The 12785-nt window shown below is 65.3% G+C and overlaps 2 protein-coding genes and 2 long non-coding RNA genes across 6 annotated transcripts; 2 read left to right on the top strand and 2 right to left on the bottom strand.

Moving 5' to 3' along the window:
• Positions 1 to 222: 222 nt before the first annotated feature.
• Positions 223 to 8557, top strand: LOC126036918 (type 1 phosphatidylinositol 4,5-bisphosphate 4-phosphatase-like). Its single transcript, XM_049797142.1, has 7 exons — positions 223 to 360; positions 1269 to 1505; positions 2346 to 2452; positions 4946 to 5051; positions 6218 to 6270; positions 6358 to 6448; positions 6806 to 8557. Exons 1-7 carry the CDS (start codon positions 223 to 225, stop codon positions 6947 to 6949), a joined length of 876 nt encoding a protein of 291 aa, XP_049653099.1. The 3' UTR covers positions 6950 to 8557.
• Positions 8558 to 8760: 203 nt separating this feature from the next.
• On the bottom strand, positions 8761 to 12174 carry LOC126036919 (uncharacterized). 3 transcript variants are annotated; one of them, XR_007505407.1, is made up of 3 exons: positions 11253 to 11677; positions 10136 to 10321; positions 8761 to 9576 (listed from the first exon to the last, which is right to left on the bottom strand). It is a non-coding gene; the product is annotated as an uncharacterized LOC126036919 (long non-coding RNA). The 3 variants fall into 3 exon arrangements; XR_007505408.1 differs by lacking the exon at positions 8761 to 9576 and adding an exon at positions 9678 to 9762; XR_007505406.1 differs by lacking the exon at positions 8761 to 9576 and adding an exon at positions 11812 to 12174 and having other exon boundaries at positions 10177 to 10321; positions 11253 to 11625.
• On the top strand, positions 9684 to 11761 carry LOC126036920 (uncharacterized). The gene is made up of 4 exons (XR_007505409.1): positions 9684 to 9810; positions 9998 to 10183; positions 11115 to 11300; positions 11674 to 11761. It is a non-coding gene; the product is annotated as an uncharacterized LOC126036920 (long non-coding RNA).
• An 18-nt stretch (positions 12175 to 12192) lies between the features above and the next one.
• Positions 12193 to 12775, bottom strand: APEX1 (apurinic/apyrimidinic endodeoxyribonuclease 1; the record flags this gene model as incomplete). Its single annotated transcript, XM_049797140.1, has 1 exon — positions 12193 to 12775. A coding segment is annotated over one exon (516 nt), but the record flags the coding sequence as incomplete, so codon positions are not given.
• Between the last annotated feature and the right edge of the window lie 10 nt (positions 12776 to 12785).

The following is a 12785-nucleotide window of genomic DNA, read 5'->3' as shown; positions in this document are numbered from 1 at the left end:
GGGGCAGGAAGAGCCCCCCGAAACCCGCCCCCCGCCCGCTCCTCCTCCTCTGATTGGCCGCCCGGGTGGGTGTGATCCCCTCCGCCGCGCTCCCATTGGCTGAGATCAAAAAAAAAGGAAGGAGGGGGGGAGGAGGGGGGGGGGGAACCGCCACCCCGCGCGCAGGTGAAGCCCACCCCCCGGCTCGCGCCGCCGCGCATGCGCCCCGCCCACCTGCCCTCCATGGCGCCACCGGCCTCTGCCGCCGCCCCGCCCCGCCCCGCCGCTGATATAGGGGGCGCCGGCGCCGTGACGTCACGCCCAGCCCCGCCCCCTCACGCCGGCCCTGTCGGCCAATCCGAGGAAGGGAGGAAGGAAAAGGCGGGTCGCCATGGCAACGGCGCTGAGGGGAGGGAGGGAGGGAGGGAGGTCACGTGGGGAGGGAGAGCCAATGGGAGGGCGCGGCGCGGGAAAAGGGGGTTGCCGGGCAACGGCGCTGAGGGGAGGGGGTGGGTCACGTGGGGAGGGAGAGCCAATGGGAGAGCGCGGCGCGGGAAAAAAAAGGCGGGTCGCCTGGCAACGGCGCTGAGGGGAGGGAGGGGAGGGGGTCACGTGAGGCGGGAGGGCCAATGGGAGCGCGCGGCGGGTCGCCGGGCGACGGCGCTGAGGGGGGCAGGGAGGGGTCACGTGACGTGGGGCGGTGGGCGGGGCCGGGGGGCGGGGCCGCGGGTGTCATGGCGGACGGGGAGCGATCGCCGCTGCTGCCGGCCGAGGCGGGGCCGGGCCCGGGCCCGGGGGGAGGAGGGGGGGGGGGGACGGCGGCGGGGGGTGAGTGAGGGGGGGCGGGGCTTGGGGGGGAGGGGGCGGGGCTTGGGAGGGAGGGGGCGGGGCTTTGGGGTGGGGAGGGGGGAAGGGGCTGGGGCGGGGCTTGGGGGAAAGGGGGCGGGGTTGGGAGGGGTGGGGGTGGGGCGGGAGGGAAGGGGCGGGGTGAGAAGGGGAGGGGCTTGGGGAAGGGGGCGGGGCGGTGGGGGTGGAGCTTGAAGGGGGTGGGATGGGAGGGGCTTGAGGGGGTGGGGCTGAGGGTGGGAGGGGCTAGAGGGGTGGGGTGGGGCTGGGCCGGGGGGTGGAGCTTGATGGGGTGTGGCCGGAGGGGAGAGGTGGGTGGGGAGGGGTGAAGTGGGCGGGGTTTGAGGCAACGGGGGGGGCGGGGCTGAAAGAGAGGAGGAGGCGCCGGAGGGGTGGGGCTAGGAGGAAGGGGCGTGGCTGGGAGCAGGGGGCGTGGCTGGGAGGAATGGGGCGTGGCCTCAGCCCCGCCCCCCCCTCCCCTCTCCCGGTTGGCAGGCGCCGCGGGGGCGGGCCCTCCGGCGGTGTTGCCGGGGGAAGCCCCGCCCCCTTACTCCCCATTGGGCAGCCCGGAAGGGGGGGCGGGGCCGGCGGTCACGTGCCGCGTCTGCCAGCGGCCAATCAGCGTCGAGGGCAAAACCCACCAGCACGTGGTGAAGTGCGGGGGCTGCGGGGAGGCCACGGTGAGGGGCGGGGCTTGGGGGAAGGGGCGGGGCCTCGAGGGGGCGGGGCCCTGCGGGGTGGGGTCTGGCGGGGCGGGTTCCGGCGGGGTGCGGTCTAAAGGGGGGGCGGAGCTTACGAGGCTAAGAGGGGAGGATGTGAAGGGGTGGGGCCGGAAGTGGGAGGGGCTGGAAGGGGCGGGGACTCGAGGGGCGTGGCCCCGAGGGGGCGTGGCCATGCGGGGTGGGGTCCGGCGGGGTGGGGTCTAAAGCGGGGCGGAGCTAAGAGACGGAAGAGGGGAGGGCGTGAAGGGGTGGGGCTGGAAGTGGGAGGGGCCGAAAGGGGCGGAGAGTAGAGGGGCGTGGCCCCGAGCGGGCGTGGCCCTGTGGGGTGGGGTCTGGCAGGGCGGGGTCTAAAGGGGGGCGGAGCTAAGAGACGGAAGAGGGGGAGGGCGTGAAGGGGGTGGGGCTGGAAGTGGGAGGGGCTGAAAGGGGCGGGGACTCGAGGGGCGTGGCCCCGATGGGGCGTGGCCCTGTGGGGTGGGGTTTGGCAGGGTGGGGTCCTGCGGGGCGGGGTCTAAAGGGGGCGGAGCTAAGAGACGGAAGAGGGGAGGGCGTGAAGGGGTGGGGCTGGAAGTGGGAGGGGCTGAAAGGGGCGGGGAGTAGAGGGGCGTGGCCTCGAGGGGGCGTGGCCCTGTGGGGCGGGGTCTAAAGGGGGGCGGAGCTAGGAGACGGAAGAGGGGAGGGCGTGAAGGGGTGGTGCTGGACGTGGGAGGGGCTAAAGGGGCGGGGTTGGGAGGGCGTGGGCGGGGCTGGGGGTGTGGGCGTGGCCTGAGGCCGGGCCCCGCCCCCTCCGTCCGCCAGCCAATCCGCACGGCCCCCGGCGGGAAGAAGTACGTGCGCTGCCCCTGCAACTGCCTCCTGGTCTGCAAGGCCTCGTCCCAGCGCATCGCCTGCCCCCGCCCATACTGGTCAGACTGGGAGCCACTGGGAGGGCGCTGGGGCGGACTGGGAGGGCGCTGGGATGGACTGGGAGGGACTGGGACGGACTGGGAGGGCGCTGGGATGGACTGGGAGGGACTGGGACGGACTGGGAGGGCGCTGGGATGGACTGGGAGGGACTGGGACGGACTGGGAGGGCGCTGGGATGGACTGGGAGGGACTGGGACGGACTGGGAGGGCGCTGGGATGGACTGGGAGGGACTGGGACGGACTGGGAGGGCGCTGGGATGGACTGGGAGGGCGCTGGGATGGACTGGGAGGGACTGGGACGGACTGGGAGGGCGCTGGGATGGACTGGGAGGGCGCTGGGACGGACTGGGAGGGACTGGGACGGACTGGGAGGGCACTGGGAGGGCGCTGGGATGGACTGGGAGGGCACTGGGATGGACTGGGAGGGCGCTGGGAGATACTGGGAGGGACTGGGACGGACTGGGAGGGCGCTGGGACGGACTGGGAGGGCGCTGGGACGGACTGGGAGGGACTGGGACGGACTGGGAGGGTGCTGGGATGGACTGGGAGGGCGCTGGGATGGACTGGGAGGGACTGGGACGGACTGGGAGGGCGCTGGGATGGACTGGGAGGGACTGGGACGGACTGGGAGGGCGCTGGGATGGACTGGGAGGGACTGGGACGGACTGGGAGGGCGCTGGGATGGACTGGGAGGGACTGGGACGGACTGGGAGGGCGCTGGGACGGACTGGGAGGGCGCTGGGACGGACTGGGAGGGACTGGGACGGACTGGGAGGGTGCTGGGATGGACTGGGAGGGCGCTGGGATGGACTGGGAGGGACTGGGACGGACTGGGAGGGCGCTGGGATGGACTGGGAGGGACTGGGACGGACTGGGAGGGTGCTGGGAGGGACTGGGAGGGACTGGGAAGGGGATTGGAGGGGACTGGGAGGGGGTTTGGGGGCACTGGGACAGACTGGGACGGACTGGGATGGACTGGGAGGGCGCTGGGATGGACTGGGAGGGCGCTGGGATGGACTGGGAGGGACTGGGACGGACTGGGAGGGCACTGGGGCGGACTGGGAGGGACTGGGACGGACTGGGAGGGCGCTGGGACGGACTGGGAGGGCGCTGGGGCGGACTGGGAGGGCGCTGGGATAGACTGGGAGGGAGTTCTGGGGGCACTGGGACGGACTGGGAGGGACTGGGAGGGCACTGGGAGGTACTGGGAGGGACTGGGGAATACTGAGACAAACTGGGACAAACTGGGATGTACTGGGCTGTACTGGGAGAGGGGCCTTGGCTTACTGGTATAGAGTGGGATCGTGTTCCGGGGCACTGGGATGTACTGGGAGCACTGGGGGGGGCACTGGGAGATACTGGGAGGGATCCCAGGGAGTGTTTGGGGGGTTACTGGGAGATACTGGGAGTGACTGGGAGGTACTGGGGGGGATGGGAGCTTACTGGTCCATACTGGGAGCGGTCAGCGGGGGGAGGAGGGGCCCAGCGCCCCGAATCCCCTCCCAGTATAACCCAGTCCCCTCCCAGTACAACCCAGTTCCCTCCCAGTATAACCCAGTCCCCTCCCAGTATAACCCGGTCCCCTCCCAGTACAACCCAGTTCCCTCCCAGTATAACCCAGTCCCCTCCCAGTATAACCCGGTCCCCTCCCAGTACAACCCAGTTCCCTCCCAGTATAACCCAGTCCCCTCCCAGTATAACCCGGTCCCCTCCCAGTATGACTCAGTTCCCTCCCAGTATAACCTAGTCCCCTCCCAGTATAACCCAGTTCTCTCCCAATATAACCCAGTCCCCTCCCAGTATAAGCCAGTCCCCTCTCAGTATAACCTCGTCTCCTCCCAGTATGACCCAGTTCCCTCCCAGTATAACCCAGTCCCCTCCCAGTATGACCCAGTCCCCTCCCAGTATGACCCAGTTCCCTCCCAGTACGACCCCGTCCCCTCCCAGTATGACCCAGTTCCCTCCCAGTATAACCCAGTCCCCTCCCAGTATAACCCAGTCCCCTCCCAGTATGACCCAGTCCCCTCCCAGTATGACCCAGTTCCCTCCCAGTACGACCCCTCCCCTCCCAGTATGACCCAGTCCCCTCCCAGTATGACCCAGTTCCCTCCCAGTATAACCCAGTTCCCTCCCAGTATAACCCAGTCCCCTCCCAGTATGACCCCGTCCCCTCCCAGTATGACCCAGTTCCCTCCCAGTACGACCCCCTCCCCTCCCAGTATGACCCAGTTCCCTCCCAGTATAACCCAGTCCCCTCCCAGTATGACCCCGTTCCCTCCCAGTATGACCCAGTTCTCTCCCAGTACGACCCAGTCCCCTCCCAGTATGACCCAGTTCCCTCCCAGTATGACCCAGTTCCCTCCCAGTACGACCCAGTCCCCTCCCAGTACGACCCAGTCCCCTCCCAGTATAACCCAGTTCTCTCCCAGTACGACCCAGTCCCCTCCCAGTACGACCCAGTCCCCTCCCAGTATAACCCAGTTCTCTCCCAGTAAGCGCATCATCAACCTGGGCCCCGTCCAGGCGGGGGCCCCCAGCCCCGACCCCCCCCCCGGGGGCGTCCGTGTGGCCTGTGGGCACTGCGGGGGGCCCTTCCTGGTAAGCCCCGCCCCCCACGAGCGGGCCCCGCCCCCCAAGTGTGGGTCCCGCCCCCCAAGTGTGGGTCCCGCCCCATAGATGTGGGTCCTGCCCCCCAACTGTGGGTCCCGCCCCCTATATATGAGTCTCCGCCCCCTAGGTGAAATCTCCGCCCCCCAAGTGTGGGTCTCTGCCCCATAGATTTGAGTCCCCGCCCCCTATTTATGAGTCTCCACCCCCTAGATGAAGTCTCCGCCCCCCAAGTGTGGGTCCCGCCCCCTGAATGTGGGTCCCTGCCCCCTATTTATGAGTCTCCACCCCCTAGGTGAAGTCTCCGCCCCCTAAGTGTGGGTCCCGCCCCCCCACTGTGGGTCCCTGCCCCATAGATGTGGGTCCCGCCCCCTATTCGTGAGTCTCCGCCCCCTAGGTGAAATCTCCGCCCCCCAAGTGTGGGTCTCTGCCCCATAGATTTGAGTCCCCGCCCCCTATTTATGAGTCTCCACCCCTTAGGTGAAGTCTCCGCCCCCTAAGTGTGGGTCCCGCCCCCCAACTGTGGGTCCCTGCCCCATAGATGTGGGTCCCGCCCCCTATACATGAGTCTCCGCCCCCTAGGTGAAGTCTCTGCCCCATAGATGTGGGTCCCGCCCCCTGAATATGGGTCCCCGCCCCCTATTTATGAGTCTCCACCCCCTAGGTGAAGTCTCCACCCCCTAAGTGTGAGTCCCACCCCCATAGATGTGGGTCCCGCCCCCTATTTATGAGTCTCCACCCCCTAGGTGAAGTCTCCGCCCCCTAAGTGTGGGTCCCGCCCCCCAACTGTGGGTCCCTGCCCCATAGATGTGGGTCCCGCCCCCTATATGTGAGTCTCCGCCCCCTAGGTGAAGTCTCCACCCCCTAAGTGTGGGCCCCGCCCCCATAGATGTGGGTCCCGCCCCCTATATATGTGTCTCCACCCCCTAGGTGAAGTCTCCGCCCCCTAAGTGTGGGTCCCGCCCCCCCCACTGTGGGTCCCTGCCCCATAGATGTGGGTCCCGCCCACTGAATGTGGGTCCCCGCCCCATATTTATGAGTCTCCGCCCCCTAGGTGAATTCCCCGCCCCCCAAGTGTGGACCCCGCCCCATGGATGTGGGTCCCGCCCCCCCTACGTGTGGGCCCCGCCCCTCTAACCCCGCCCCTTTCCCCGCAGTGGGCGGAGTTTACCGACCGCACCCTGGCCCGCTGCCCCCACTGCCGCAAGGTGTAAGTGTTCGGGGGTTGGGGCTGGGGCGGGGCGAGGGGCGGGGCGGTGGGCGGGGCCCGAGTGACTCCGCCCCCTCCGCCCTCCAGGTCCGCCATTGGCCGCCGGTTCCCGCGGCGACGCTGCCTCTGCTGCCTCCTGCTGGCGCTGCTGATGGCCGGGGCGGCGGCCGGGCTGGCGGTGAGGGGGCGGGGCTTTCCGGGGGTGGGGTGGTGGGCGGGGCTTCCGGGGGTGGGGTCAAGGGGGTGGGGCTTGAGGAAGGGGGTGGGGCTTGGGGTAACAGCCAAGGAGGTGGGGGGGGGGAGGGGAGGGGGTGGTGTCGAGGGGTGGGGGGAGTCCCGAGGGGTGGGGCTTGAAGGGGTGTGGCTTCAAGGGGCGGGGCTTAGGGAGGCATCCAGGCATCTGGGAGTGGCCCCACCCCCCCCCCCCCCCCCCCAACCCAGGGAAGACGCCCATTGGTCAGGAGCAGGGGTGGGGCGGGGCGGGGTGGGTGTGGCTCGTGCCCCGCCCCCCCTGACCCCGCCCCTCCCCCCCCAGGTGGGGACGTGGGGCCCCGCCCGCCGCTTCCGCTCCCTCCACGCCGGTTGGGCCCTGCTGGGGGCGGGGGCGGGGGCGTGTCTGCTGCGGGCGGCCTATTGGGGCTGCGTCCGCGTCAGCCAGCCCCTCCCCCCCCGCGCCTGACCCCGCCCCCTCCGACCCCTCCCCCACCCCCGAAACGGGAGAGGAGACCCCCCCAGCCCTGCCCCGCCCCAGCCCCGCCCCAGCCCCGCCCCACCCGCCGGCCCGGGGTTGGCCGGGAGGCGGCGGCGGCGGCGCCCGACGCGGCTGGGACACGCCTGGGTCGTGGGACACGCCCGGGACACGCCTGCGTCATGTGACACGCCCCGGACACGCCTGCATGATGGGACACGCCCGGGACACGCCCGGGATGGGATTGAGTCATGGGACACGCCTGCGTCACGTGACACGCCCGGGGCACGCCTGCGTCACGTGACACACCTGATACACGCCTGCGTCATGTGACACGCTTGGGACACGCCTGCATCGTGTGACACGCCTGGGACACGCCTGCGTCATATGATACGCGTGGGACATGCCTGTGTCACGTGACACACCCGATCCACACCTGCGTCACATGACACGCCTTGGACACGCCTGCGTCATGTGACACGCTTGGGGCACGCTCGCATCATGGGACACGCCTGGGACACGCCTGCGTCATGTGACACGCCTGGGACATGCCTGTGTCACATGACACACCCGATCCACGCCTGCGTTACGTGACACGCCTTGGACACGCCTGCGTCACGTGACACGCTTGGGGCACGCTCGCATCATGGGACACGCCTGCGTCACGTGACACGCCTGGGCCAGCTCAGCGTCGTGGGACACGCCTGGGTCACGTGACGTGCCTGGGGCACCCTCGAGTCACGTGACACGCTTGCGTCACGCCTGCGTCACGTGCCACGCCCGGGACGTGCTTGCATCATGGGACACGCCCAGGACACACCTGTGACACGCCTGGGACACGCTTCGGTCATGTGACACGCTTGGGACACGCCTCGGACACGCCCGCGTCACGTGACGTGCGTGGGAGGTGCCTGGGTCATGGGACACGCCTGTGCCACGCCTGTATGACGTCATGTGCTTTGGACACGCCTCGAACATGCTTGCGTCATGTGATCGCCCTCCCCCCCCCCCCCCCCACACCGGCGGGGTGTGTCACGTGACCCAGGGCGGGCGTGCCTAGGATGTGACATCAGCATTTCCGGGGCGTGGCATCGTCACGTGACACGTGTCACGCCCGGGACACGCTTGGATCACGTGACGTCACTCGGGCGCGCCTGTGACATCACCGGGCCCCCGACATCATCGGCGGCGCCTGTGACATCACCGGGCACGCCCACCCCCACCCCTCCCCCAGCGACACGCTTGCGACACGCGTGGAGCGGCCATCTTGGATCTCTGCGGCGCGGCGGCCATCTTGGTCGAGGCCTCCACCCTTCCCAGCATGCACCTGGCCCCGCCCTCATGCCAACAGGGCCCCCCTCCCCCTCCCTTCCTTCCCAGCATGCACCGGGCTCCCGGACTGACGGACGGGGGGGGGGAGGGGTGGAAACGGAGCGTTTCCCACGATGCCCCGGGCCCCGCCCTCTCCCAAGGCTCCACCCCCGCTGTACATAAGCCCCGCCCCCCGTTGTATATATCTATTTAATGAACGGCTCCTCCCCCGAGTTTCGGGGGGGGGGGAGGGGAGGGGGCGGGGTCGCGACTGTAAATAAAGCCCCGCCCTGGGTCCCGCCCTGCCCCGCCCGCCCCCTGGACAGCACGTGATCGAACGAAGAGTTTTTATTGGCTCCCCGCGGCGGGGGATAAAAATAGAAGTGGGGGAGGGGCCGGGGGGGGGGGTGTAGAGGGGAGGGGTGGGGCCGGGGGCGGGGTCTCTGCGGGCCCTGTGGCCCCTCCCACAGCCCTATGGGGTGAGGGGGGGCGGTGACCTCACGGGAAGGCGACCTATGGGGGGGGGGGGGGGACGGGGACGACGCCGTGATGTCGTACGGAGCACGATGACGTCATCCCGAGCGGATTTACGGGGCGCTTGGGGCGGCAGCGTGACCCGACACGCTCCGCGGTGACGTCACCGCGCTCCGCGATGACATCATCGCAACCGTAGTTGTGGTCGCCGGGGGGGGGATTTACGGGCAAGGGGAGGTCGATGGGGCCACCGTGACGCCGTTTAGAGCATGATGACATCATCTGAACCCGATTTAGGGCGGAGTCAGGGCCGAGCGGAAATTTGATGAAACCATCACGGTGCCGTATGGAGCGCGATGACATCACGGTGACCCCATTTGGGGGTATTTAGGGCGGAATTAGAGGCAGGTAGAGCTCGACGGGGCGCGTCGCGATGTCATCGTGACCACGATGACATCACGTAGACCCGACTCATGGTCCTTTGGAAGGGAGATGTGGTCAAGGGGAGGTTGATGACACCATCGTGACGTCGTATGGAACGACAGTGACATCATCTAAATTGATGTTACGGGCGTTTAGGGTGGAATTGGGGCCAGGTAGAGGCGAATGACGCCATCGTGACCTCATATGGTCTGTGATGACATCATTGAAACCCTACTTACGGTTGTTCGGGGGGGATTTATGGCCAAGGGGAGGTTGATGGCGCCACCGTGACGCCATGTAGGCGGCGATGACATCATCTAAACCCGATTTCTGGGCATTGAGGGCGGAAACGTGGCCAAGTAGAGGTGGATGACGCCATCGTGACCCCATACGCTCCCCGATGACATCACCTAAACCCTAATTGTGGTCGCTTAGGGGGGATTTATGGCCAAGAAGAGGTTGATGGCGCCACCGTGACGTCATGTAGGCGACGATGACATCATCTAAATGGGTTTTAGCGGCATTTTGGGTGGGATCGTGGCTGAGTACATGTGGATGACGCCATTGTGACCCGATACGCTCGACGATGACATCACCTAAACCCTAATTGTGGTCGTTTAGGGGGGATTTATGGCCAAGGGGAGGTTGATGGGGCCACCGTGATGCCATATAGACCGTGATGACATCATCTAAACCTGATTTATGGGCATTTAGGGTGGAATCATGGTCAAGTCGAGGTTGACGAAACCATCACGATGCCATATGGAACCACGATGACATCACCTAAACCCTACCTGTGGTTGCTTAGGGGGGATTTATGGCCAAGAAGAGGTTGATGGCGCCACCGTGACGTCATGTAGGCGACGATGACATCATCTAAATGGGTTTTAGGGGCATTTAGGGCGGAAACGTGGCCAAGTAGAGATGGACGCCGCCATCGTGACCCCATACGCTCCCCGATGACATCACCTAAACCCTAATTGTGGTCGTTTAGGGGGGATTTATGGCCAAGAAGAGGTCGATGGCGCCACCGTGACGTCATGTAGGCGACGATGACATCATCTAAATGGGTTTTAGGGGCACTTAGGGCAGAACGGTGGCCAAGTAGAGATGGATGACGCCATCGTGACCCCATATGCTCCATGATGACATCACCTAAACCCTAATTGTGGTTGTTTAGGGGGGATTTATGGCCAAGGGGAGGTTGATGGCGCCACCGTGACGTCATGTAGGCGACGATGACATCATCTAAACCTGATTTATGGGCATTTAGGGTGGAATCATGGTCAAGTCGAGGTTGACGAAACCATCACGATGCCATATGGAACCACGATGACATCACCTAAACCCTACCTGTGGTCGCTTAGGGGGGATTTATGGCCAAGGGGAGTTTGATGGCGCCACCGTGACGTCATGTAGGCGACGATGACATCATCTAAAAGGGTTTGAGCGGCATTTTGGGTGGGATCGTGGCTGAGTACATGTGGATGACGCCATCGTGACCCGATACGCTCCCCGATGACATCACCTAAACCCTAATTGTGGTCGCTTAGGGGGGATTTATGGCCAAGGGGAGTTTGATGGCGCCACCGTGACATCATGTAGGCGACGATGACATCATCTAAATGGGTTTTAGGGGCATTTAGGGCGGAAACATGGCCAAGTAGAGATGGACGCCGCCATCGTGACCCCATACGCTCCCCGATGACATCACCTAAACCCTAATTGTGGTTGTTTAGGGGGGATTTATGGCCAAGGGGAGTTTGATGGCGCCACCGTGACGTCATGTAGGCGACGATGACATCATCTAAAAGGGTTTGAGCGGCATTTTGGGTGGGATCGTGGCTGAGTACATGTGGATGACGCCATCGTGACCTGATACGCTCCCCGATGACATCACCTAAACCCTAATTGTGGTCGCTTAGGGGGGATTTATGGCCAAGGGGAGTTTGATGGCGCCACCGTGACATCATGTAGGCGACGATGACATCATCTAAATGGGTTTTAGGGGCATTTAGGGCGGAAACATGGCCAAGTAGAGATGGACGCCGCCATCGTGACCCCATACGCTCCCCGATGACATCACCTAAACCCTAATTGTGGTCGTTTAGGGGGGATTTATGGCCAAGAAGAGGTCGATGGCGCCACCGTGACATCATGTAGGCGACGATGACATCATCTAAATGGGTTTTAGGGGCACTTAGGGCAGAACGGTGGCCAAGTAGAGATGGATGACGCCATCGTGACCCCATATGCTCCATGATGACATCACCTAAACCCTAATTGTGGTCGTTTAGGGGGGATTTATGGCCAAGAAGAGGTCGATGGCGCCACCGTGATGCCATATAGACCGTGATGACATCATCTAAACCTGATTTATGGGCATTTAGGGTGGAATCATGGTCAAGTAGAGGTTGACGAAACCATCACGATGCCATATGGAACCACGATGACATCACCTAAACCCTACCTGTGGTCGCTTAGGGGGGATTTATGGCCAAGAAGAGGTTGATGGCGCCACCGTGACGTCATGTAGGCGACGATGACATCATCTAAATGGGTTTTAGGGGCATTTAGGGCGGAAACGTGGCCAAGTAGAGATGGACGCCGCCATCGTGACCCCATACGCTCGACGATGACATCACCTAAACCCTAATTGTGGTCGTTTAGGGGGGATTTATGGCCAAGGGGAGGTTGATGGCGCCACCGTGACATCATGTAGGTGACGATGACATCATCTAAAAGGGTTTTAGCGGCATTTTGGGTGGGATCGTGGCTGAGTACATGTGGATGACGCCATCGTGACCCCATACGCTCCCCGATGACATCACCTAAACCCTAATTGTGGTCGTTTAGGGGGGATTTATGGCCAAGAAGAGGTCGATGGCGCCACCGTGACATCATGTAGGTGACCATGACATCATCTAAATGGGTTTTAGGGGCACTTAGGGCGGAAACGTGACCAAGTTGAGATGGACGCCGCCACCGTGACCCGACACGTCGGGATCGGGGCGGGGGGGGGGGGAGGGGTCCGGGAAGCGCGCGCGCCGTCGCCGGGCGGACTTACGGACGGGCGGGGCGGGGGCGGAGCCGCTATAGGGCGAGGTAGAGGGTGATTGGACAGTGGTCGCTGCCCAAGACGCGGGAGCGGATCTTGCTGTCGCAGAGGGCTCCTTCCAAGCGGCGCGAGAGGACGAAATAATCGAGGCGCCAGCCGACGTTACGATCCCGGGCGCCGCCCAGGTAAGTCCAAAAGGTGTACGCGTGCGGAACGCTCGGATAAAGATGTCGGAAAGAATCGAAAAATCCGGCTTCTAACAACGCTCCGAAACCTTCGCGTTCTTCGACGGTAAAACCGGCCGAGCGACGGTTCGCCCGGGGATGCCGTAGGTCGATTTCGGCGTGGGCGACGTTGAGGTCGCCGCAAAGAGCCACCGGTTTTTGGGCGTCCAATCGGGCGAGGTAGGAGCGGAAGGCGACGTCCCAGCGGCGGCGGTATTCCAGGCGGACCAATCCTCGCCCGGCGTTGGGGACGTAGGCGGCGACCACGAAGAGGGCGGGGAATTCGGCCGTCACCACGCGGCCCTCGCGGTCGTGCTCCTCCTCGCCTGGATTTGGG

The sequence above is a fragment of the Accipiter gentilis genome, unplaced genomic scaffold (genome assembly GCF_929443795.1).
Source record: "Accipiter gentilis unplaced genomic scaffold, bAccGen1.1, whole genome shotgun sequence".
Lineage (NCBI taxonomy): Eukaryota > Metazoa > Chordata > Aves > Accipitriformes > Accipitridae > Astur > Astur gentilis.
The sequence above is the reverse complement of the archived record's forward strand: the minus strand, read 5'-3'. Positions and strand labels throughout refer to the sequence as shown.

Coding starts and splice junctions, on each gene's coding strand:
- LOC126036918 (XM_049797142.1), top strand. CDS start 223: ATGGCGCCACCGGCCTCTGCCGCCGCCCCGCCCCGCCCCGCCGCTGAT. Junction 5,052..6,217: donor ACTGCGGGGGGCCCTTCCTG/GTAAGCCCCGCC, acceptor CTTTCCCCGCAG/TGGGCGGAGTTTACCGACCG. Junction 6,449..6,805: donor GGGCGGCGGCCGGGCTGGCG/GTGAGGGGGCGG, acceptor CTCCCCCCCCAG/GTGGGGACGTGGGGCCCCGC.